Below are 26,820 nucleotides of genomic sequence, written 5' to 3' on the forward strand. Positions count from 1 at the left end.
GGTCTCGAACTCACAGAGATCCGCCTGCCTCTGCCTCCCGAGTGCTGGGATTAAAGGCGTGCGCCACCATCGCCCGGCCTAAATAATACTTTTAAGCTAAAGTAAAAATTAGTCAGGCAGTGGTGGTTTACACCTTTAATCCCAGCACTTGAGAGGCACAGGTAGGCGGATCTCTGCGAGTTCCAGGCCCTACCGGCTATGGGACTCCGCGAAGGTCCCTCTCGAGCCATATCTTACAGCTGTCACCCGTGATTTCCTTCTTTTCCTGTCATCCCACTTCCCATTAGTCCACCATTAGTAAATTCACATCCCACCGTGGTGTTCCTTGCCACTGGGGGAGCCTGCTTTTGGGAACCCGGAGGACCTTCATAATCACTGTGGCAGAGCCTAAATCTTGGCGGGAGGGGCAGCCGCGCGGGGCCTCTTGGGAGATGCAGTTCCCTTGCGCTCCCAGAGGCCTGTGCGCGAGCAGGTGCCAACGGTGCCAACGACGCCAACAGTGCCAACGACGCCAACAGTGCCAACGATGTCCGAGGGGTTGGCAACCGAAAGAGGAGCGGCCGCATCCTGCTGAGCTGCCGAGGGATCATCAGACTAGCCTGAGGCGGGGCGCAAGGCACTGTGTATCCAGAGCCCCTGGCCACTATGGCAGTGGTTTACCGTTGGTGAGTGCCCCTCTAGTCTCCAGCCCCAACCTCCTTGACCTCCAACCATCTTAGCGGTGCCTGTAGCTGCCTAGGTTTGTAGCCACACGGCGCACCTTCCCCATGCTACACCAGAAGCCCCAGCTTTCTCTCCTACGCCCCCACCTAGGAAGCTTATTCCCAAGCCTCCTCAACCCTGCTCGCCCTCCAGCGCACTATTCCCTATCCCCACCCCCCGCAGTGGGAGCCTAGTGCAGATAACTTCCCCTAGTCCTTCCGTTGCAGGATCTGAGCTTCCACTCACTGGACAACACCTTAGTTGCTGTATTCACCATGCTGAGGGAGGCTGGGGACATCCTGCCCTGAGAAGCAGGATGCCCACAGGAGCATGCCACCTTCACCATGGTGAGTGCTCTGTGGGAGCGGGGCCAGGCTGAAAAACCTGGGAATGGGAGGCCAAATGCCCTTCCTTCCATCTCTTCCCTTAGTGCTCCCAGACAGCGTCTGCTGGTCTTAACTGGTAGTTGAAGAGAAGCCACCCAGTTTGCAGAACTGAGAGCCAGCCCCCGGGCACCGCTCTTCCAGAGGGATATGGGGATGCTGGACAAAGTACGGGGAGAGAAATACCATTGCCTTTGGGATGGAATGTAAAAGCTTCAGGGCTGGTGTTGAGCCCAAACTCTTACTTGTTTTCTAGCTAAGGATGCGGTGGGAACGTGAAATCTGAGACTTCCAGAAGATCCTGGCTACCAGCTGATGCCTCACCCAGAAACCCCCCAGGTCTTGCCAGCACCCGATCTTGTTTTTTGTCCTGTAGCTAGGCCTTGGCCCGAGACCCATCTGCACCAGTGCTCTGGTCCCTGGGAGCTCTTTTGGAGGCCTGGCTGTCCCTGTGCTCTGCAAGAGCAGACAAGATGTGAGAGTCTTACTGGGTCCCAGTCAGTCCTGAACTGGGAGGAGAAGACTGTGGAGTCTGGACATCCAACTTTAAGGGTGCTGTGAAAAATCACTGGGGAACAGCCTGTGTCCCTTTGTGACCAGGAGGAGTTTCAGCAGGGAATTCAGCCTTGTCCTGGGGCCCATAGCCTCTGACTTAAGAATGTAATTCAAAGATGATGATCTCAAGTGTCAGGGTGTCAGGCACAAGGCAAGGACGAAGGTAGGAGCCTGATTTGAGGGAAAGCTGCGATGCCCTGAGGAAGGCCGCCTGAAGGAGGTAGCCGTGAGCCCCACAGGACAGGGAAGTCTCAAGGGGGGTGGAGGACTCAAGGGTGGTGCAGGACTGGATTTGCCTTTCAGAACCCAATGGTCTGATTTTCACAGAATATTGCTATAGTAATTTGATCCCTGAGATAAAGCTTCTGTCCTCCAAACATGGACAGGATGAGATGTGGGAAGGGTAGCACAAAGCTCCTCCTCGAAGGGGGTTGTGCCAGTAGGGCTCCGCGAATGCTGTCTTCCTTCTGTGGTTCCACTGGCTCTCCTCCCTTCCTCCTGGGTGCTGAGCCTTTGAGTCCTGCATCTCGATCCTCTAAGGCTTCCTGGCAGCAGCTTCCTCAGAACTGGAGGGTTAGGCATCCCATCCAGTCACGCTCCCTACTGTCCCTTGGTGAGGGTGCCAGGGGACAGCACCAGAGCAAAGGTTGAATGTGGTGCTTGCACACCCTCCACGGTTCACCGTGTGTAAGAAAATCAGCCAACGATGTCTGTTGCTGTGTAACAAACTACCCCACAATTTAGCAGCTCAAACATATTACAGGTTCGGTGGTTTAGGAGTCCAAGTGGTTCATGGTATCTCTGCCTGGTGGGGTCTCACAGGCTAGAGTCTGTGTGTGCTTAGGCTGTGGTCTCAGGTGAAGGCCCAGCCAAGAGGAGATGCTGTCACTCACAAGTGCAGTTGACAAGATTCAGCTTGTCTCTGGTAAACCGACAAAGGGTCTCATTTTCTACTTTTTGGCTGGAGGTCTCACTTAGTCATTAGCATGGGCTTATTGACAGTATATATCTCCAGCGCATTGCCCAGTGTGCCAGGTGCTTCTCACCTGATCAAAGCAAGGGAGAGCAAATGAGGAAATGACCTCTTTGTCATCTGATTTGGAAAATTCTGGGATGTTTTGCTCTTTGTGAGAGTTCAAGCCCATACTTATAAGGGAGCAGGTCCATACCAAGATGTGTATACCAGGAAGGGGAGGCATTGAGGGTCACCTCATGGTTCATCTCTACAACTTGCCATGATATCAAACTCTTTTGGTGTCCTCGGCTGTCTTGTAGACACAATACTGTGTTCAGTATCTTGTTACCCTAGTGTCTGACTTTTTAAATACTGGACTCCTTTTACACACACCCTGAGAAATGCCCAGAGAGTCATAGGCACATGCTTGTTAGAGCTGTCTCTGGTCTCATTGACCCCTTTCCAAGTCAGCTACTTTTCTTGAATTTCCTTATGACATAGAGTATGTAAAGCTGGGTTGCTAGGCTGCCTCCTCAGAGAGTAAGCTTAGGCCCTCAGTTGATGCTTCAGAGGTCCCTTAGGAGTAGAATAGGGGAAATGATGAATACGCACGGGGAGAAGTCTGCCTTGGTGCCCTCACCTGTATCCACAGGGGCCACACAGATAAGGAGGCTTGAATCACAGCAGAGCCCATTAGGAGAGCATACCTCTTCTGTCTAACTGCTCTTAGTGAATATGTAGGTTCAGACTTGTCTGGAGCTGTTGCCCACAATGCTATGAACATTTCTAGCCATCTGGTGAACACAGATTTTTCTTTCTGCTGGGAAATGCCCAAAGATTGGATTATTGGGTCAAAAGCTATCTTTATAACAATATCGAGCTATCTTAACTCAATACTCTATTTTGCTGAGATTGAGTCCTGCTGTGTAAGCCAGGTCAAAATTTACCATGAAGACCAGCGTGGCCTGAAAGCTGGAGTGATCCTCCTGCCCCAGTCTTTCAAGTGTTGGGATTACAGATGTGCCACCATCTCAACTGATGAACAGTGATCAAATACACACCATAGAAAGGTTACAGATTCAGCTGGCGGCGGTGGCACATTACTTTAGTCCCAGCACTTGGCAGAGACAGGCAGATCTCTGAGGTCAGCCTGGTTACAAAGCGAGTTTTAGAATGGTCAGAGCCACACAGAAAAACCCTGTCTTGAAGACTGAAAACCCCCAAAAGGTTACAAGTGTGGATCATGGTGCTAAGCACACTTGTGTCTCAGACATCACAGGAGGAACACGGTGGAATGGAGTTCTGCGAGAATTCTGAGGATTTTAAACACAAGCCTTGGAATATATTTTGATAACACCTCCAGAATACCAAGAACAAATGCTGACACGGATATGGAGAGCGTGCACTCCCATTCTCTGATGGTGGGAATGTAAAAGGCAATAGCCATGTTGGGACACACTTCCAACACTAGGTATATTTTCACTGTATAACCCAACAAATGCACTCTTGTTGTCTGAACCAAAGAGAAAGAACATGGACGTTATGATGGTTGACATTGGGGGTCAACTTGACTGGGTTAAGAGATGTCTACAAAATTAATAAATCACATGTTCTGAAGCAGATCACGAGGCTCTGATCTAATGAATGATTTAACTCATTGGCAGGTTTAACATTTTGATTGTTGGCAGGGAGTGGGTTGGTGGAAAGTGGGAAGTGGAGAAAGTAGGCCACTGGGGGCTTGTCCTTTGGGATTATATCTTTCCATGGCTCTTTCCTGTTTCTGTTCTACTCTGCTTGTTCACTGTGAAGAACCTCCTCTACCACATACTCTTATTGCCATGACTTTCTTCTGCCCAAACATGTTAGTCCAAGTAACAGACTAAAGGAAAACTATGTAGTAGAGAAAATGGAATCTGTCAGGGACTTGCGGTGCTCTGTGATCACCTATAACTATTTCTAGGTACTTACTGGAGCCCAGAGATCTAGAGACAGTAGGAAAATTAACATGTCATGTCCAAAGGGGTAGTAATCCAAGCCCACTGGATGTGGATGAAATTATGAAGAGAAAGAGAATAGAAGAGAATTTAAGATCAAATCAGGGCTGGGTGGTGGTGGTGCATGCCCTTAATCCCAGCACTTGGGAGGCAGAGATAGCTGGAGCCGCTGTGAGTTTGAGACCTGTCTGGCCTACAAGAGCTAGTTCCAGTCTCAAAAAACAAAAAAAAGTCAGAATTCCAGTTACCAGGAGTTGTGACACAGACCTATAATCCTACCACCGGGGAAATAGAGGCATTGTGAGTTCAAGACCAGTCTGGTCTACCTAGCAGGTTCTTGTCTATACAGAAGGAGATAATTTCATCAGATAACAGAAGTTGAGTCTGTAAAGAGATGAAGTAGTGAATAGGAGGAAAACCTGAAGAGACGTCCATACATAAAAGGGAAAGACAGGCCAAGTGGCAGACACTGCCAGAATTCATGTGGAACGACATCTGCTCTCAGGAGAGGGCAAGTTATCAGCAAGCTTAGCAAGAGCTGCTTTGGAGACATAGTGGGTGATGTCGAGTTGGGGTGGCCAGAGAAGTGGGTGAGAGGTGAGGACAGGAGACACAGTGCTGTTATTTCAAAACCCTGCAGCTGTCATGGAGGAGGTGGTTCTGAGAGCAGTGAAGACTTCAACAGTGGCCCGGAGGCTTGCTGGGCAGATCTACCTACGACAGTCAGACAACACTGGAACAGATTTGCAGTGGAGCCATGATTTATGTTGCCTGCTCCACCAAGGGAGTCCACACAACAGGAGAAACACAGGTAAGGGGTTGTTGGAAAGGACTGGTAGGATCTGGGTGTGTGGCCAATTGATTTGAAGGTGCGTTTAAGGAAGTGAGGTCTTTTGTGGGTTGTATGTCAGGAAGAGGCAGCAATTCTATGACTGGATCTTTTCTGAGACCAGAGAAAATACACAGAGGACATACATAATTGGTAAAGCAGCAGCAGTGTTCGATGGCTGAGATGAGGGATGCTTGCTATTTTTGTGGCTTGGCCTGTGTTGGTGTCTTCTCTGGTCTCTATCCCAGTGGAATAGCGGAGACTCATCCTGCTCCCTGTCGGTCAGAGGCTGCTTTGCCTGCTCAATCACACTGGGAACAGCGGACAGGTGCGGACCTGCCTCCCTTCGTCCTGCATCTTCCAGGGTTCACTCCTGACGCCCCGGCCGCAGCACACGAGACGGTGCGAGTGCAAGGATGACTGCCATTGTCATGTGGGACCAAAAGCGGGTCTGAACGTCAGGCTGGGCTCCACTCCGCAGCTCCTCCCGGGAAACACCACATCAACTGTCAAGAGGATCAGACGCCCAGGCCAGAAGCGCTTTTGCGCTTGCGCAGCCCAACCACGCCCCCCGCGCGTAGCACTCTGGGGCGGCGGCTGCGCGGCGCGCGATTGGCAGGGTCTAGCGCGGTGACTGACGGCGCCGCCGCCGCCGCCGCCGCCCAGGGTAGCGCGGAGCCTCCGCTCCACCGCTCCGCCGCCCGCCGCCATGGACCTGTTCGGGGATCTGCCGGAGCCCGAGCGCGCGCAGCGCCCGCCTGCCGGTAAGCGGCGAGGGGAAGAGGGCGGCGCCGGGGTGCGCGGCTTCCGCCATCTTCGCGCCACTGCCGCCTCAGCCTTGGCCTGTGCCTCCCGGGGCCGCAGCGACCGCGCGGTTGTCGGGTCCCGGCCTCGCGTGGCCCACGCACGAAGCCCCGCACCGAAAGATCGGGGCACCCTGAGTTGAATTTGACCACAGCAAGACCCAGCCGGGTGCTCTGGTCCCGGGCCTAACTGCGTGCGGTAAACCCCGAGAACTTAGAGAACAAGTTTCGACTCCCGTTCCCTTGGTGCGGGACTTGCACGGTCAGTGCAGGTCGGTGTGGTCGGCCAGCCCGGGAGGCTTGTGCAGCCCACGTTTTGGGAACGCCTTTGGCAGAGAATAGGAAGGTAGGGAGGACCCAACCTTTGCCTCCGGAGCGTTCAGAAACCCTGAGCGTCCAGTGGAACGGTACCTGAGGTCTGATCAGAGAGAGACTGGGGAAGGAGGCGGCTTTTAGGGAGGGCTGCCTGAGATGGAGAGCCTGATGGTTTGCAGAGACTCCAGACAAGGAGACAGTGTGTTCACAAGGGAGGGAGGGCTCACATCGCCAGCTTGCAGGAGCGTGGCCGGCTAGCGTGGGGGAGTGCTGGGGCTTGGGGTCACGAGAAGGCATTGTTCTGTACTCTTCTGGGCCTGTGTTTTGGCTTCTCACCTGCGCACCCCCAGGCTTTATTGAGATGCTTTGTAGTGTCCTCTTTTTGCCGTTGCTCCGGGCTAATGGTACCGTTACTTGCTCCCACCAACCATTCTGATGGTAACAGGCGCTTCTAAGTAACTAGGTCTTGAGTCTGTGAATTTGAATGTGACTTTTTGAAGCTAACCACCGTGAGAGTTGTGAATAAAGCTGGCTTTATACGGCTAGTCTTACTTCTGTCATTGGAGTAGATATAACCTGTATCTGAATGCGCTTCGGGCAGAATTTAGATTACCAGGTGTGCCTGGACATCTCTCATCATGGTAGTTCCTGTTGCTTTTTATACGAAATTAATTTGGGTCTTTTCCTAGGTCAAGGCTCTCTTGACATAAAACCTTACAACTCCTTATTAAAGCTTGGGATTTAGTAGATGGAGTGCAGAGGGCCCTTCCTGCCTCCCTCTGCCCCTTTGCCCTCCCAAGCTCAGCTTTCAGCCCGGGCTGACCTACTTGCGTAGAGGTGGTGGGGTATTTAAGATCCTTTGTCCCTAGGAGTGCCTTTGGGAAGTGCTTGTTTACCAGGAGGATGCTCACACTGTAACCATGTATTCTGAACTTTTAAAAACAAGACAGGCTTTCAGAATTTGTGGCCGCACAGGAAGCTGGGGGCTAAATACTAAAGAGATTGGCAGAATTGAGATTCAAAGTTACTGTAGCAAGCTGCTAAAACAGACTAGATGAACCTAGCCCTGGGTAAAGCATCTGTAACCCCAGCACTCTGTAGAGGCCCAGACAGGAGGATCTTGAGTTTCAGGCCAGTCTGGACCTCATAATGAGACTTTGTTTAAAAAAACAGCAACAGTACCCACAAAATAGCTACCAAACACTTTAACAAGGGGAGGTTTTGTTTTAATGTGTACAAGTGTTTTGCCTGTGTGTATATTTTCACCACCTGTGTGTCTAGTACCTGCAGAGGCCCAGAAGAGAGTAGGAGCCCCTGGAATAGTTAACAGACAGTTGTGAATTGCCGTGTAAATGCTGGGAATTGAACCCAGGTCCTCTGAAAGAGCAGCCAGTGCTCATGACGGCTGAGCCATCATGTCTAGCTCCAAAATGATTTAAATTTTAATATGATTTAGATGGTTTAAAAATTAATTTGCATACCATGCTGTTTATCAGTCTAGCTGGTGGTGGTGGGACCTGGGAAAATGGAGCCAATAAATGAGACAGACGAAAGTCTCAACTTTGTTCAGCGCATCAGTCAATTTATACTCTGAGGGTTAAGAAGAATCACATGAGTAAAGTGTACAGTCACAAGGACAAACTGTACATGGCAAAAATGTGTTTTCCATAGAGGCATAGAAACATTTGAGTAGTAGCAGCAGGCAGTAATCTGAAGTAAAATCACTCCTGTCTACTACACCTGGAAGGAGCATGGAAACACATTCCAAGAACAATTCTGTGTCTTAAAGAAACTGAGGTCACAAGACTCGACTTGTTTTCTTAGAGTGCTTTCTCACAAGCACTCAGAATTCTCAGAGGGCTCCATTCTGAGACCATGTTCCGACATCATACTTTGCTCCAGTAAATCATGTAAGTTGCTAAGGTCAGAAGGGTGAGACTGACCACACATGATCCATCCATCCATAATGGATCAGTGTAATAGTTTTCCAAAATAGTACTGGGGTCAAAAAAAAAAAATCCACCCATTTTCACGAATTGTGTGGAAGTGGAGCATGACTGTGTCTTCAAATCTGACTTTGCACTACCCTTTTGCCTTCAGGAACTATTGGCTTGTGTGTGTGTAAGCCTCCTATAGCTATTGTATGGATAAAGTACCAGTACATGGCCCAGGTTGGAGCACATAGTCAGGGTGTTGTAGAAGTTGGCTAGTAACATCCATGAGATGTGCACTGTAACAGCAATTTAAAACCAGTTGAAATGATTTTGTAAAAAAAAGTGCCAAGTGTATGGTGGAAGATGATGCCACCACTCAGCACATGGGCATGTTATGTTGAATTTTTGGTTTGTTTTTTAGTATCACATCTTATATTCACACCCACAAGACTTACATTTTTATGACCTGTAAAACATGTAGAAAGTATATGTTTTCAGTTGTTGCACTAAATTAACAGATTTTGCCCCAGGACTTAAAAAGATTTTGGTAGTTGAATATATCAATTAAAACATTTTTTTCCCTAAAAGATGTTGCTTATTTATAACAGTAGTGGAACTTTTCTCTTAGGTCCATAAAATGCTTTCATGAATTGTTTAGTTATGTAGAGTGGTAAACTTGTTTGGTTTTTACACCAGTACATTCAAAACTGCTGGTCAGGATGGAGCTAGAGCACTTGCCTAGTATGTGCGAGTCCCTGGGTTCAGTCAGAATTGGTACCAAAAAGCAAAACCTGATTGTCAGCCTGGGGCTATTGCTCAGTGGTAGAGCACATATTTAGCATGAAAAGTCTTGAGTTCAATTCGCAGCTCTTCAAATAAAACTAATGTTTAATTGTTAAGGACTATTTGTTTAACAAGCTAACAAAGTGTGTGTTTTAGTGTGTGTAAAGACACATGTCTGTAATCTCAGCAGTGGGGAGGTAGAGAAGGCAGATCTCTGGAGTTCAATTGCTATCAACCTAGTCACATGGATAAGCTCCAAGTTCAATAAGAGACCTGTCAAAAAAAAAATAAGATAATGCTGGGTGGCGGTGGTGCATGTCTTTAATTACAGCACTTGGGAGACAGAGGCAGGTAGATCTCTATGGGTTTGGGACTAGCCTGGTCTACAGAGTGAGTTCCAAGATAGCTAGGGTAGCACAGAGAAACATCATCATCATCAGATAGCATAGAAAGTCATTGCCTTCTAAGCCTTCACACACACTAGTACACATTCCTGCATACACACATGCATACACACCCACAGACAGGTATAGTACTTACCTCCATGGGTATTTATTTTAAAAGTATTGGAAATACAAACATAAAGGTTGAAATATCAGAAGTTGTATTACTTCTAAAACTTAGTTCATAAGCAAGAAAAAAATGTCAGTCATAGAAAGTTAAAGTGAGAAACTAATAATATTTATTATAAAGGATTAATATATTAATATCTAATGATTGAAAAAATTCACAAAGACAACTCCTTAGTGCAACTTTTAATCCCAGCACTTGGAAGGCAGAAGTAATGAACCTCTTTGAGTTCAAGACCAGTCTGGTCTAGGTCTACAAGTTCCAGGACAGTCTGGGCACATAGTGAGACGCTGTCTCAAAAAAGAAAAAAACAAGAAAGAAAAGAAAAGAAGAAAAAGTCTCATCATAATATATAATATCCAGTAGACATAGTGCCGTGCCTGGATATAGAGATAATGGGGAGGAGGGAATGAGTGACAATAGCTATGATTGGAAAGGTTCACAGTTCATTCTTTATTAGTGTTATGGATCAAGGTTGCATCGTGTCTGGTGGAAGCTGACAACTATATCACATACTTTGGATTTCTATTTATTCAAAATAGTGCAAGGTTTTGGCTAATGAAAAGTTCCATAGTATAGTGTTTATGACCTGTATCTCTTCCTGACATTTTGTGTAAGCCCAAATGTGGTGTTTATAACTTACAGTATATTTTAAAGGATTCTAATACAAACATCTGTTTGACCATATTACTAATATGAAAGATGGCCAAAGAGATCTTCATGAGCGTGGGGTTATGCTGTAGGAGAACTGTAAGGGTATGAATTGGTCTTTGTAAAGTCCAAGGCAGGTGCCCAGCAAGAGCCTACACTGGGAAATTAGCCAGCTAGGTTTGAATCTTCATTATTGGCCTTGGTATCTCAGCTTCCTCTTCATCGAGTAGTATCAGTACCTTATAGTAGAATTATTATAGTAATCAATTGATTTAAAATATTTAGAAACCTTAGTATAGTGCCTTATAAGCAGCGAGTATTTTGTTTTATATCTAATTCTTATTTGTGGACAATGAAACGTGAGGTAATCTCACCATGTTTAATTGGAGTACTTCTGATGGTATTCTAGAGTGAGAAAGAACAACATACTGTTCTTTGACAGTGTTGTTTGAACACTCTCAGTGTTATGGCTGAAGAGGAGGACTAGGCTAGCATGAAGCAGTAAATCTGCTGGGAGGAGTGTCTGTAAGGACTGAAAATACACGTTACCTGTATAAAGACAGCTTTCTCTATTGGACAGTGGTAGTGGAAAGACCATGCTTAGATGAGAAGGGCTGGTTGTCAAGTTGGCCTCTTTGCTGTAATTTACACGCCTCTCTTCTTAAGAGGCGGCCAAGCTTGGCCTGGTGGCTTGGCCTGCTGGTTTCCTGGCCCGTTGAACAGGGTGTGGTTGTTCTAGATTATCTCATTTTTAAAAGATTTGTGTGTATGGGCGTTTTGCCTGTATGTGTGTACACCACATGTATCTGGTATCCCCAGATGTCAGAGGACAGTGTTGGATTCCCTGGGACTGGAGAGTTATGAATTGTTGTGAGTCACCTTGTGGGTGCTAGGAATTGAACCCGGGTCCTCTGCAAGAGCAAGTGCTCTAACTGCCAAGCCATCACACCAGCCCCCTAACTAACCCAATACAGTTTCGAGTGTCAGGGGAATGGGCATTTTGATTGTTGGGCCTTTGGAAGTGAGCTGATAGAATATTAGGGGTTTGAAGGGGAATTCTTACATAGAGAAGAACTCTTTAATGCTCTGCTTCTTAGGATAGAGTAGCTCTTTGTGTCTGTACTTGTCAATTCAGTGTACCACAAATTATAACAGGTTTTTTTAAAGCTGTACTGAACATGTGAAGGCTGGTTTCTAGTTATACTTGCTTAAATGATGCAATCTAGGAGCCATTTTTGCCATATTTATTGTGTTTCGGGTACAGATATTCTAGAGACACTGTGAAGTATAGCGGGCATTGTTGGTGTGTTTGGGTGAGGTGACATGTATGTATGAAGCAGTCCTTCACTAGTACCAAGGGGGCAGCTTTGCTTTCTGCTTTCTGCTTCCATACACTTGTGTCTCTTGAGAAAAATGAAATCATTTGTGATTCCTCAGTTTGTTGGGGGAATCCTGACAGAGCATATCTTCTCATTTGTAATATGGGAATAAAGCAAAAGAGATTTTGTTAGCTTTAAGGGGGTTGTATATATTAAGGTACTTCTGACCTAAATATCCCCAAGACAAAAAATTAGAATTGATAAAAGAGGAGAATTGGGCTAGGGAGATGGCTTGGTGGATGAAGTGTTTTCCATGCAAGTATAAAGATGAGTTCAGATCCCCACTGCCTATGTAATTGCAGGGTGGGCGTGATGGTCCAACTGTAATCCCAACATTGGGGAGGCAGAGGTGGATTTCTGAAGCAAAGTGTCTACCTAGATTAGCTAAATGAGCAAGCTCTAGGTTCAAAAGACCCTGTAGAGAGAGATCAAAGAAGACAGCTAGCATCTACCTCTGGCCTCCATGTACACATATGGCACTTGAGCACACACACTTAAACACATGTAGCCATAGGGTAAAAAGGAGAATTGATACCCATCTGTCTTAGTTAGGGTTTCTGTTGCTGTGAAGAGATACCATGACCATGGCAATGGCAACTCTTACAAAGAAAAAAAACATTTAATTGGGGTGGCTTATATTTTCAGAGTTAGGGTTAATTGGGATCCAACATGGTGACTTGCAGGCAAAAATGGTGCTATAGAAGTAGCCAAGTGTTCTATATCTTAACTTGCAAGCAACGGGAAGTGGTCTGTCTCACTGGGCATGGCTTGAGCATATATGAAACTCAAAACCCACCTCCACAAAGGTACACTTCCTCCAATAAGACTGTTCCTACTCAACAAGGCCATACCTTCCTAAAGTGCCACTCCCTGTGGGGGACCATTTTCTTTCAAACTACCATATCATTTCATCTTTATATGGAGACCAAATCATGATATTGATGAACCTCTTGAATATAAATTTATTTAAGTGAACTGACTTACATGAGGACATTTTGGCATATGGTCTAAGAAACAAACAATAGAACAAAGGTTTGAGTGTTAGGTCTGTATATGATGGGAATTGAACCTCTGGAAGGGCACTGTAGGAGGTAAGCATGCTGTATAGTGGTCATCTATACCCAGCCATACATTCTAAAAACCCATGTAGATACTAAAAATGTAAAACTCTATGTTCTCTTTCTTCTCTTTGCATAGTTTTGTGATAAAGCTGAATTTTAAAATGAAACACAGGAAAAGATTGACAGTAACTAATAATAAAATATTCATAATATATCATTAGAAGTATGTGCTTTGGGGGCTTGAGAAACTGGCTCTTACAGAGGATACAGTTTTCTATTCCCAGCACCTACATGATGGCATGTAACCATCTGCAACTCTAGTTCCAGAGGACTCAATGCCCTCTTTTGACTTCTGGGTACTAGGCATGCACATGGTACACAGATATACATTCAGGCAAAACAGCTGTACACATAAAATCAAATAGATGTAAAAAAAAACTTTTTAAAGATTTCTATGCTTTGGGGACATTATTAAGTAAAATAAAAGTTGCTTGAACATAAATGGTGTAATTCTATGGCTGTCAATCTGATAACTAAAATGGCCACTAATCACTAATGGCTTTTTAGTGGTTAAGTGACAGGCAGCATGGAGAGCAAGGATTCCTCGATGAAGGGATACACAGTGGGTGAGGCTGAGGGCAGCACAAGGTTTCATAATGCTAATTTAGAGTAATGTGCAGTTGAAAACGAGCTGTTTTGGGAGTTTCCCACAGAGTGTAGTCAGGGTCTGCTCACCCCACTCCATCAGCATGTTCTCCCCAGATTTTTGTCTTAGTTCATATGTTTAGTAGTTTAAGAATTTTGGAATACTTTTAGAAGCTGGGGAGTAAGGAATAGTGGTTACATTTTATGTGAAAATGGTAATGGGACATAGATATTTAGAATTTAAATCTTCAGATTCATAGATTGATCAAACAAACAAACAAACAAACAAAATAACCCAAACCAGAAACATTCCTTGACTTTTTTGGAGGCCTGTCCATCTTCAGCTGTCTGAAACTTCTGTTTTCTCCACTGATTCACTTTGCTGGTGACACCAAGTTATAGTAGGTTCTCCTATTGCAGAAGTCACCAAAATAGCATTCAGTAATTGGGGGCTCCCTCTGCTTCTCAGCTCCACATTGAGGTACAAAAATTGTCTTCTCTTCTAAGAGAAGATTTTAGGAACAAGGGTACATTATGTGTAGTTAAGTGGTAGAACACACTCTTAGCATGCATTCCATCCTTAGTGCTGGGGTGGGAGGAAAAAGGGAAGAAGAGCTAGGAGTGGTGGCACTCACACACCTTTAACCCCAGTACTCAGGATGCAGAGGCAGGAGCTCTGTGAATTTACGGTTAGCTTGGTCTACATTGAGAGTTTCAGGTCAGGGCTATATATTAAGACTCTTTCTCTCCCTCCTACTCCCCCCCCAAAAAGAAAAAAAATTAATTTGACTTACTAGGGTGCCATTTCATTGTTTTTATGTTGACTGTGATTGTTGGAAACCGGCCCTTCCATAGTAAATAGCTATCCAAGGGAGATTTTTAAAAAAGTCTGTTTAACCGAAAGGAGAAAGTCTGGCTCATAGTAATTAAACTCAAAGCAGGGAGGGCACAGTGTTCCTGTAGAAGTCTGTCCTGGATAACCGTCTGCTCTCTAACACGTCTTCTCTTTTAGGGGTAGAAGCACAGGAAGGATCCATGCTCTCGGAGGACCTGCCCCCAGCCGGCAGTACTGATTCAGGTACAGTCTTCAGGCTTTCCCAGGTGTGTGTCAACATCTACTCATCCTGGGATTGTAGTTGTTTCAATCTTTCTCCCTTTCCCCCATTTTTAACACACAGATGTTTTAGGTGTTGGCTGTCTTTAAGTTTTGAACCCATGGCCTCAGGTAAGGCAGAAAGACCTGCAGTAGCTAACCCTGAGAAGTGCTGCACAGACATGATGAGCAGTTTTCTCTGTTCAGTTCAGTATTTTACTAGTTGAGTAAAATTCAGCTCTTTAAGACAGAATTTCTATTTCCTTTGAAATTATAGGACTTTAAAATAGGTTCCGGATATTATTCCCTGCAGAATGAGTTGCACTGGATTGACACAAGTATTCAGTTTGTCTCAATAACCTGTTGCATAGGTGTCCTGGTGGGATGGATTCTGAAACTGAAGCCTGGTTGTTCATTTTGGACTCACTCTGGGTTCTTCTGTTTCAGGATCTGGGGGACCTTTACTATTCGATGACCTCCCACCTGCTGGCAGTGGTGATCCAGGTAGGCAAACAGATTCCAAGGTATGGATGGAGATAATCCTTCCTTTGTGGCTGTGTAAACTGTATCCACAGGTTTCAGCAGGAATTTGAATGACAGTGAAATATGGAATAGGTAAGGTCTTTTAAAAGTGAACAGGCACCCTCAGGTAGAGACAAAGATTAGAGACCTCAGCACTGCATTGCTATATTGTTTCTTGTATTTAACTTTGGCTTCACCTGCTAGGTTGACTTTTAGAAATTGAGATCCAGACATTGAGATACCTGCCTGGAATCTCAGCATTCAGAAGGCTAAAGCAGAAGAAACTTTGAGTTCCAGACTAGCCTGGGCTTCATAGTGAGCCTGTAGATGATGGTGGTGGTGATGAAAAAGGTCAGAAATTCACTCTGAACTTTGATATTAACCTTTAAATTTTTAAAAAAATATTTATTTATTTATTTATTTATTATGTATACAATATTCTGTTTGTGTGTATGCCTTCAGGCCAGAAGAGGGCACCAGACCCCATTACAGATGGTTGTGAGCCACCATGTGGTTGCCAGGAATTGAACTCAGGACCTTTGGAAGAGCAGGCAATGCTCTTAACCACTGAGCCATCTCTCCAGCCCCCCCCCCCTTAAAATTTTTTTAAATCTATCTTTTGTTCTCCACAGACAGATAGATGACAGTGTTCTGTTCTTTTTGTGTCCTGTTAGGGAGGAAGGAAGAATGATGGGTATACTGTTAGGTTATAGACAAAGACTGGTTATTCGTCTAGTTGACAGCCTCTTGCTTGGAGTTGTTGTGGTATAGATTGGGAGAGACTGCGGATGATCCTGTTTTGTGGATAAAAGTTCCATTTGTTGCCGATTAGAAAGAACACTTGTTACTTTTTCAAATAAGTTTTTGTTTCACAGGTTTATCCCTGTAAAATCAGTAGGCTCACTTAGAAAAAGCATTTAATTGTCTTATATAAAAATGCCAAAGTTCTCAGGGCTGTAGACTCATACCAAAAAGTTACAGCATGTTTGTATTAGGCAGCCTTGAAAATTTCCTAACAAACTCAGTGCTGTTAATTATATAAGGGTTAATATGCAAAACAAGTGTTTTAGAGATTTAATTTAAAGATGATTTAGAATACTAATGTCTTAGTTATTCATGGGACAGAAAACAGTACCAACTAGAAGAGTTGCACAGCACTGTTTTGCATATATAATCTGTGCCCAATTTTTGGATTGCTTGGAAGACTGTTCAAGTGGGCAGAAAGCATTTGTGGGAGTTGACCATGTGCTAGACTGTAAGGTAAGTCTTAGTGAAGAGTTTTCCTGTACAGACATGTCCTGTGGTGCAGTGGACTTCACCTGGAGGTCAGTAACAGCAGCGTAAGGTAGAAAGGGTGCAGAAAGGAAAACTGGGGCTCAGAAAGGGAGCAGCATGATGCTGATGGAGAGACATTGAGAAACTCTTGTAAATTGCCATGACATTTTCTCATTAAGGTGCTCTTTTATGCAGGGTGTCATGTATTTTGTAATACCATTGTGGAAATACGCTCTTTTTGAAAGTCGTTGAATCTTAGCACAGAGCTTTTTCATTTTTGGTGAAAAGTAGGTTGAATGAATGGCCATAGAGAACACTTAACAGACATTTGACATAGCAGACACCACAATAGATGGTTTGTTTCTTGTCCTTATTGACATTCATGTAGTTCCTGAAGATGGTATACTCTCACCATGTTGTGGATGAAGAAACTGTGGCTAGAAGATTGGGAACTGAAGCTAGACCATATGTATTCCAAACACGTGAGCACTGCAGGGGCAGTTAGGTGTGGCCTGAGTAGAGACGTAGGGACAGCTCTAGGAACACTCTGCCTTTTAATCTCATTTTGAGCCTCCTAGGAACCTGTTACTTGTTTGGGAACATATGAGTTTGCATACAGCTTTTGGAAATTTCCCTATCAGTCTCTTAAGGGTCTGTGGATGTAACACATCATGAATCTGCTACAGGCTAAAAGTTTAAGTTTGTATACAAGTTCTGCTGCAGAGAAGTCTCTGGGACAGAGATTCTCAGGTTCTTCATTCTGCATGGATGTGCCCTGTCTTCTACCTCCCCAACCAGAAGGCCTAGGCACTGTATGTGCTGGTCCTTGTCTAAATGCCTTGGTGTGTCTAGGGCTTGACTGGATGAAGCCTGGTCTGCTTGTGACTCTTTCTGCAGCCTATAGCTGTCTCTGTCTGGCTTTTACTTCATTTCTAGGTTCTCTTGCCACATCGCTTTCCCAGGTGGTGAAGAATGAGGGGAAAGGAGCAAAGAGGAAAACTCCCGAGGAAGAGAAGAATGGCGGTGAAGAGCTTGTGGAAAAGAAAGTTTGTAAAGGTTTTCAGACAGTTTGAAAACAAATGTATTAGATTTCATACCTTAAACATCCCAGAGCAAAACAGTCCCGGCTTCCTAACTGTAGTACTTGTCTGAGTTTAAGAAGTGGGCTCAACCTCCTTTTGCAAATAATTTCTAAGACTGCCTTTGCTTTTCATGTACTTGCCTGACCTGACAGGAAACCAACCACATTGCTCCTCAGAGTTGAGAAGGACCTATGCTTTTTCCCCTTATTTTTCTTCAGAAATGACTGACTTTTGACCATCCATTCTGACTACCAGTCTTTGTTTTAAAACTCTTGATTAGCTTTGTATGAGAGAAATGGCTGTGGACTTTCTCTTCTCGTGCTGACTGAGAAATGGCTGTGGACTTTCTCTTCTCGTGCTGACTGAGAAATGGCTGTGGACTTTCTCTTCTTTCACTCTGTCGTTCGCCACAAGTCACCCCAGTGAGAGTGTAGTAGTGTGGTGGCAGTGGCCAAGAGCATCTCTTCTAGAAGTGCTCCAGGTATCAGCAGAGAACTTAAACTAGCCGGAGTCTGCATTTGACACCTTCCATACTAGAGCAGACTCCCTGCCCCTTCACTTCCTCAGGTGGAATAAAGTGACTGTTACACTGTTGGCATCCTAGAGCATGCAGTTGTACGTTTTTCAGGGTCTCCAGCAGAGTATTTGGCAACTCCACTGATTTGAATTTCTTAGAAATGGGAGTTTTCTGTCCTCATTAAATTGTCACCAGATTAAATTTACACTTAGGGATCTTTCCCTGGTCCTCAGTCCCACCTCTGCATGAGGCAGCACTTCTTTGACTCTCACCGCCGTAGGTGGAGCTCTTCTATGCTTGCTACTGACTTCACATGTCTGCCACAGCTCCTTGCTTTCTGGCAGAACCTTGGTTGTGGCTTCTGACTTATAACTAGGGAGATGCCCTGAGGTCTATTGCTTATTTGTACCACCATGATGTTGCTGAGCAAGGCCACCATAGTACCTCTTATTTGCTCTGGGACTAGGGCTTCTAAAGGGTAAGGCACAGTTTTGTATTGGCTTTTTGTTTTTCTTTCCTCAGCCTCTTCAGTGATCTTTGGTCTGAAAGGCTATGTGGCAGAGCGGAAGGGTGAGAGGGAGGAGATGCAGGATGCCCATGTCATCCTGAATGACATCACTGAGGAGTGTAGGCCTCCATCATCCCTTATGTGAGTATTTGCATTCCCACAAACCTGGTTGACATTTGTTTCTCCTCTGTTCTACTAAGCTTTGAACTGGGTAAAGGTGGTTCTCCAAGAAAGACTGATGCAATGAATGGCTTGCTTTTTGCATTAGAGGATCTTAGATGGAAGAACTTATTTTGAGGTATTTGTTAACATCTTAGGATATTTTTGTTGTCACAATGGAACAGGCAGTTGCTATTGGTATTTGGTGGGTAGAGACCATTGCTAAGCTTGGGACTGCCCCTCAACAAAGATTTTTGTGTAGCCTGAACTTTCAGCAGAACTGTACCTGAGTAGTAAGTGGGGCTTACTCCCCGCTGTGGACTCCATGGTGTTGAACTCTCACAGTGACTGATCAGCCCTGGCAGAACGCTCTTACTCTGTGTCTTAGATGGATTGGAAATTGCTGAGTAAGGTCTGCAGGAAATGTGAGTGTGCTGCTACATGCTTGTCATCCTATCTTGAAATCCCAGTACTCAGTGGATGTCAAGTTCCTAGCAAGCCTAGAACTACAAACTGAGGGTCTGCTTCAAAACAAGAAAACAAACCCAGCAGAGTCTGATGGCGTTGGGAGAGGCTGTACAGATAGATAATAAGGGCCCGGAAAGACCAAAAAGACCAGAATGGCCTGGAAGAAAGAAAGCGGTGGTTTTGCAACTGCACACAGGGAACTGAAGCCTCTGATCAGTTCTCAGACCCGGAAAAAACAAGCAGACAGTTGCACATTGCATGACTTCTGTTATATATATAGTATTATGGCTTGAATAATTAGATAATTTATCTGTAATTTCTATAATTGAGAATTACATAGTGTACATACTGTGTATTTCCCTGACTCTAGTTGATCATTAATAAAGTGTGCTAACAGCTGTTGTCCAGCTCATCACTATGGTGATCATGACAGAGATAACATAGTTTCAGCACCAGGAAAGCACCTTGGGGAATGATGATGGCAGATAGGAACATAGTGATTTCAAAGCCGGGATAGGGTTTTGGGGAAGTCTCCCCAGATAATACCCAGCTGTACAAAGACAGGTTGCAAGTTTGTAAGGCAGATAAGGCTTGTTTTCTCATGGAGCATGTCTTACATTACAAAAGAATTCAAAGAAAAGGTGATCTTTTTTTTTTTAATTTTTTATTGCGCTATATATTTTTCTCTGCTCCCCTTCCTTCCTCTGCTCACCTCTCTCTGCTCTCTCCCGTGAACCGCATGCTCCCAGTTTACTCAGAAGATCTTGTGTTTTTCTCCTTTCTATTTAGATTCATGTATGTCTCTCTTAGGGTCCTCTTTGTAAGAAAGGTGATCTTAACACTAAAATCATTTCTCATAGGCAGTTTTCTTTCTGTTGTTTTTTTTAATTAATTTTTATTATTGTGTATGTTTATGACACGGACATGACATGGTTCCTGTGTGGAGGTCAGTGGGCAATTTTGTTGGGTTGGTTTTCTCTATCCATTGGTTCCAGGAATTGAACTCAGGTTGTCAGGCTTTTGAGGTAAACTCTTTACCCAGTAAGCCAACTAGTTGGCCCCTGAACTAAGTTTTTCTATTTTGGAGACATGGTCATACTATGTAACCTTGGCTAACTCAATATGTAGATCAGGTTGGACTTGAACTCACAGAGATCTGCCTGTCTCTGCCTTCCTAGTGCTGTGATTAAAGGCATGTGCTACCACACCTGACTCCTAAGTAGCTTTTTTTTTAATGGCTTTTACTATATATGGGTTTTCTGACAAAAATTGAATAGGAAATAGGAATAAGACTATCACCATAAGCTTTGAAGTTAGATATTATTCAACATTTAAGTAACAATCCTGGAACTTCTCTCTTTGCTATTACAGACATTTTTGACCAGAGTTTTGGATGAGTAATTTTGTTTTGTTAAACAAAGTCTTATTTAAATGGGATCAAAGTTCTGAATTCTAATTTCACTGTCTGAAAAATCATATAGTTTAGTTTTTAAACTTTTATTTATGAAAATATGTATGTATATATGCACCATTTACATGCTCAGTGCCCACAGAGGGCTTTGGGTCCCCTGTAATTAGAGTTATGGGTGGTTTGTAAACTACCGTCTGGTGCTGGGAACTGAACCTGGGCCTTGTGCAAGAGCAACAAGTGCCCTTAACTGCTGAGCCATCTCTCTAGCTTAGCTTACTTTTAGAAACAATGGCATTTTGTTTTGTGTTTTTTGAGACAGAGTCTCACTCTGTAGGCCAGACTGGTCTTGGAACTCACAGTGTAGCCTAGGCCAGCTTCAAACTCTTAGCAGTTCTGCTCCAGCCTTCGTGTTTTGGGATTACAGGTGTGAACTGCTATACCAGACTCAAATTTGAGTTTCTAACAATTAAAATGCATGAAAGTTACTTAAATATTTCTCTCTTAAATATTACTACCTTTTCTCCCATTGCATGTCATTGTCACTGGTATCTCAACAGTGTGACTTGCTCTGTCTGGATGTTCATTGTTTGATGTGGTGATAACTACGTGTAATTCCAACACTCTGAGGCAATTATAGTTGGATGTAGAATGGGCTAAATATGGAGCTCCTGTCTCAGAATTAAACAAAACAAGCTTCAGTGAAGAGGTGTGATCATTGCTTTAAGAATGTAATTGATTTTTAATTCATTCTTCCAGTACTCGGGTTTCATACTTTGCTGTTTTTGATGGACATGGAGGAATTCGGGCCTCAAAATTTGCTGCACAGAATTTGCACCAGAACTTAATCAGGAAATTTCCTAAAGGTGAGACTGAGAACTGAGTGAACATTTGACTTTTCTCTGCTGCTGCATAGCAGAGTCTGTCAAGTAGCTTGTTGTGCTTTGGCAACGCACTGATGGGCCTGGAGTATAGCACAGTGGGTTGTTTACTTGCTTAGCATGCATGAATTCCTAGACTCTCTCCTCAGGACCACATATACTGGGTGTGATGGTTCATGAGGCAGGAAATCTCAAATTAAAGGTCATTCTCAGCTACACAGTGAGACCAGCCTGGGCAACATGAAAATGTGTCTTAACAATAACAAAAAGCCATTGGCTTTTAAGGAGTGAACTTAGGGGTCAGAAGTAAGGGGCTATGGGGATAGAGCATTGTTTTTTTTTGTTTTTTGTTTTTTTATTTATTAAGGATTTCTGCCTCCTCCCCGCCACCGCCTCCCATTTCCCTCCCCCTCCCCCGATCAAGTCCCCCTCCCTCATCAGCTCGAAGAGCAATCAGGGTTCCCTGAGGGATAGAGCATTGTATCTTGGCTTCTTGTCAAGTATCTGGGATGCAGTTAGTGTCTCGTCTGCTTCTACACTGGGAAAACCAGTACAACCAAATTCACATGACGCTCCTACAGGTGGGGAAACAGTGTTGATAAGGACATGCTTTAGGAATAAGATTCTATGTAAATGACTAACAGAACCACAGTGGGCAGCAGTCTTCCCTCTTGAGAGGTTACTCTGTTTGATCCTTCTCCACCAGGAGATGTGATCAGTGTGGAGAAAACTGTGAAGAGATGCCTACTAGATACGTTTAAGCACACCGATGAAGAGTTCCTGAAGCAGGCTTCAAGCCAGTGAGTATAAGTCCATGCAGAATGTTAAGTGTGTGGTATTTTTCTGAACATTTTCCAGGGCTTGTGATGCTATTTAGCACAGTGCTTCCTGTCTCAAAAGTACCTAGTATCATGTATGCTCTTAAAACCGTTAGCTAAGAGAATGTGGAGTCAGTGAGATGGCTCAGTGAGTCAAGATGCTTGCCATTAATTTCATGACCTGAGTTCAGTCCCTGGAACCCACATGATAAAAGGAGATACTCTCCCAAAAGTTGGCCTTGCCCTTCACACACATGCGCACACACATACGCATGAGTGTGCACACCATTCACATACATACAGTAATAGTTTTTTTAAAATCTAATTAAAAAAAAAACAGGAAAAGAAAAAGTACTTTTTAAACAATGTATGTTGGGGTTGCAAAGATGGCTCAGTGGTTAGAAGCACTGGCTGTTCTTTCAGAGGGCTCAGGTTCAGTTTCCAGCACCCACACGTCACAGCCATGTGGCGATACACAGATTACTAGAAATGGGTTAAATTAATATGTAAGAGTTAGTTAATAAGAAGCTAGAGCTAATGGGCCAAGCAGTGATTTAATTAATACAGTTTCTGTGTGTTTTGTTCTTGAGCAGCCAGGAACAAAACAAGCGGCCTCCTTACTACAAATATGGTGACTCAAAACTATGTAACTCCAGTACCAAGGGATCCACTGCCCTCTTCTGGTCTCTAGGAGCCCCAGGTGTACACTTTTACATGTGCAGGCAAGACACTTATACATAGAAAGTAAAAACATAATAATAATGAAAGATTAGACTCAGGCTATGTTAGAAAGAATTATTTGGCATTTGTTTTCATTCTTGAGAGAGGATTTTACTGTGTGACCCTGACCAGCCTGGATCTCAGAGCACTGCCTGCCTCTGCCTCCTGCTTCCGGAGTACTGGAACTGAAGGTGCACTCCAAGCCCACTCTGGACTTCAGACACAGCATAGGGCAACTCGATTAGTTCAGCCCTTTGACTCAAGAGTCAAGGAAAACAGCTAGAGCCCCCACAGTTCCCTTCAAGGGCGCACCTGCAGCAAGAGTCCACATCCCCTTTGAGGTCCACATCACTTCCTAATAGTGTTGACACAGAGGGGCAGGGAGCTCTACCCATAAACACACCATGAAGTAGTTTAGAGGATACAGTCTGTTTTAGTCTGACAGACTTGCTGCTTGGCTCTGGAAGTTAGTTTCTGGACATTTGCCAATAGTAGTGACTATGTTTCTGATGTGTTTCCCCAGGAAGCCTGCCTGGAAGGACGGATCCACTGCCACATGTGTCTTGGCTGTGGACAACATCCTATATATTGCCAACCTTGGAGATAGTCGGGTATGTGGCTCTGTATCACCTGCTTAGGTGACAGCATGTCTTAAGGAGAGAACCTCAGCAAGTGTTGTGACTGGTTGGGCTTTCTAATGGGGTTGCTGTAAGGAGTGATCCAGTGTGCACCTGGAAGGAATCAACAGCTGAGCCAAAGGCCAGTCTGTTCTCCCATAAGACCCTGAGCTATCTGTTTTAACAGCCAGATCCTCTCCACACCCCCTACCCCCATCCCGTGTATGTATACTGTTAAGTGACGCTATGGTTTAGAGTGAAAAATCAGTATACGAGTAGCTTAGATCCTCATTTTTCAATCTTAGTTGGTATTAAATGAAGGATTAACACTGTCTTTCAAAACATTGTGACTACAGAGTAACTTGAACACGTGAGTGGGAAGTAAAAAGTCAAGCCCATTGCAGAGCCCAGGGAGAACGCCCAGGGTAGTGTAGGAAATGGCCTTGTGCAATGGCATGCTGCTTTCCATCCAGCTCTGGGGCCCTTCAGTTGTCGTGCTCACACTTACGCAGCCTCTACAACCCCCTCTCCTCTGATGCTTGGGGTGCAGCTGTGAACTTCAGGTGACAGCCTGTCCTCGTGGAGCTTATGTTTTGAGAGTCTCACTAGAGTAGTTGTAGTATCTCAGTGTTTAGAACAATGACTCCACCAGAACGGGCAGGAAAGTGTGCCCTCAAACCCAGACCCAGTCTGAGCCTGGGTTCTCCCGGGGTTTATGCCAGAATTGACACCAGAACTGGGGATTTCTCACCCACAATGTGTTTCAACAACTTCCCTATCTAGTGTCTCTCTGATGCTGGATTCTGATTGAGTGTGAAGTCATTGTTAGTCTCTCCCTTCGACTAGTTCCTAAAACTGCTCACTGGATTTTATGGCTTGTGATCTCTACCTTCCCAGGCAATCTTATGTCGATATAATGAGGAAAGTCAAAAACATGCAGCCTTAAGCCTCAGCAAAGAGCACAACCCAACTCAGTATGAAGAACGCATGAGGATACAGAAGGCCGGAGGGAATGTCAGGTATCCAGGGGAATTATGGGAGTCCTAGGAACTTGAGGGCTAAACATGCATCGTACACAGAAGTCAACATTTTGAGGCAGTGTATATGGACGACCTGTAGGAGTTCATTTGTATCTTAGGAGAGGCACAGAATGAGCAAGAAATAATGTCTCCCTAACTGATCAGAACTGTCTCAGGTCAGTAATGACCACTTACTATTTTCATTGTGTCTGAGAAACTGCTTAAATACTGTCTTTGTTTGTTTGATTGCCTTGGTTTTTGATACAGGGTCTCATGTAGCCCAGGCTGGCCTTGAACTCAGTCTGTAGCCAAAGCTTGACTTTAAACTCCTGATCTTCCTGATCTCCAATTCCTCACTGCTGGAATTCCTGGCCTGCCTTACTGTGCCTAGCTTAAATACTGCTCTTTGTTGCACTGAATAAATTATTTCCACCAGGGAGAAAAATCCCAAGTAGTTAGAAAAACAGATTCAGAGCTAAGTGCGGTAGTACCTGTAGTCTCAGGGAGGCTGGGACAGTAATAGTTAAGTTCAAGACCAACCTAGGCAATGTGGTGGGCGCTGCTTCAAAAATTAGTTAATAAAGTGATGTCTTTGGGCTGTGCTGTTGCTGACTTGGGATTCTCTGACACAGAGGACTATGTCTGGCCTGGTCTGTCCTCATCAGTTCATCCACCACTGTCATCAAAGGCCATGTAACTGCTCTAGTTGATCGCTTGTGTCCCCGGAGCCTAAATGAGTACTTCAGTCTTATCTGCAGGGATATTCTACCACAAGGACAACGACTTCTGAATATGACCATAAATGTTTTCTGGTTCTTTCTACAATTTGTATTTTATTTATTTATTTATTTATTTATTTATTCATTCATTCATTCATTCATTCATTCATTCATTCATTCATTCTGTTGGAGATAAATGTTCAGAAGTCTGGTTTTAGGAAAACTTCTGGGATGTTTTGAAATTAAAAGTCCTGTGGCTGAGAGCCTGTCTGTGTTGGGTTAACTTCACAGTCTCCACTTCATTCAGAGCCTTGTTGAGGGGCCTCAGTGGATGGGGCTTGAACAAGCTGTTTCTTTGAGAAAACTGGAATGAGAGGCCAGAGACTGGCAGAGCCTTTGTCCCTGAGCAGTGGTCTGCTCTCCTGCCCAAAGCTAGAACTGGTTCTCTTCTTCTTCCCGGGTTTTATTAAAATTTTCAAACATACAGAAAAATTACTTAAAAATAGTAAAGCAAATTTTATGATTTCCTGCTGGTTAGCAACTGCTGTGTTGCTTTTTGTGAGTGTAGGGCTGAAGTAGACATTTGCTGTTGATGTGTGGACACCTGACATCTGTGCATGCCATAACTGGGAATTTCATACTTGCATGCTGCGTATTTTGTTTTATGCACCCTCCATCTCCTTTTGAACCCTCTTTAATATGTCCTTCCCAAATTGCATGTTCTCCCACCCTTTTATTTTCAAACTTGAATTTCATATTAGGCTTTGAACTATATTAGTCTAGTCTAACAGGTATTGAAGCCACCCACATTCTGAATTAACAGTTTCTTCACTGTATCTTTCCAGCTATTTCCCACAAACTCGAAGTTAGAGTTAAAACCTTCTTTTGATTCAGCTGGAGAGGTGGCTTAAAGTTAAGAGTGCTTTCTGCTCTTACTGAGGACTTGGTTCAGTTCGTAGCTCTCATACACTCAAAAACACCATAACTTCAGTTCCAGGGGCTACAACACCCTCTTTTGGCCTCCATAGACATGTACATGCACACAAACACACACGAGTACATACACCTTAATTTAAAAAAAAATTCATGTTTAGATTCAGATTTTTTTTTTTTGGCAAAGATGTTTATTTTGGCCTGGCATGTACCTTCATAGCCACCCTGTTATCATGAACGCCCAGGGTTTGATTGACAGTGCTGAAAATAAAGCTATGGAGCTGCCCTGTCCTGCAGGAGACTGCTGTCCTGAGTCTCAGTACTCAGCTCTGTGCGCATGGCACTGCATTGTACCCCCTGTGTAATCAGCAGAGGGGCTGCGGAGGCTTGTCCATTGTGGTTCCTCTCAGCAGCCATCCTCCCTCTGTATCCGCAGGTGCTCTGTCAGCAGCCGTCCTCTGTATCTGCAGGTGCTCTATCTGCAGCCATCCTCCCTCTATCCGCAGGTGCTCTTTCAGCAGC

General features: G+C 44.5%; 1 protein-coding gene across 2 annotated transcripts in view; it reads left to right on the forward strand.

The window, feature by feature from the left end:
* Positions 1–6,030: 6,030 nt before the first annotated feature.
* Ilkap (ILK associated serine/threonine phosphatase) overlaps positions 6,031–26,820 on the forward strand; it is a 26,693-nt gene continuing 5,903 nt past the window's right edge. Inside the window, exons 1-9 of one of the 2 annotated variants that reach the window (XM_005361687.3) lie at positions 6,031–6,182; positions 14,572–14,637; positions 15,100–15,156; positions 17,386–17,505; positions 18,571–18,697; positions 21,351–21,457; positions 22,179–22,272; positions 23,534–23,621; positions 24,525–24,646. In XM_005361687.3, the coding sequence (XP_005361744.1) occupies positions 6,128–6,182; positions 14,572–14,637; positions 15,100–15,156; positions 17,386–17,505; positions 18,571–18,697; positions 21,351–21,457; positions 22,179–22,272; positions 23,534–23,621; positions 24,525–24,646 (836 nt within the window). In that variant the 5' untranslated portion in view covers positions 6,031–6,127. Of the gene's footprint in view, positions 6,183–6,285; positions 6,568–14,571; positions 14,638–15,099; positions 15,157–17,385; positions 17,506–18,570; positions 18,698–21,350; positions 21,458–22,178; positions 22,273–23,533; positions 23,622–24,524; positions 24,647–26,820 lie in introns of those variants that run through there. The other variant, XM_026786338.1, reaches the window with a different exon arrangement.

Source organism: Microtus ochrogaster, linkage group LG4, assembly GCF_000317375.1.
Source record: "Microtus ochrogaster isolate Prairie Vole_2 linkage group LG4, MicOch1.0, whole genome shotgun sequence".
Classification (NCBI taxonomy): Eukaryota; Metazoa; Chordata; class Mammalia; order Rodentia; family Cricetidae; genus Microtus; species Microtus ochrogaster.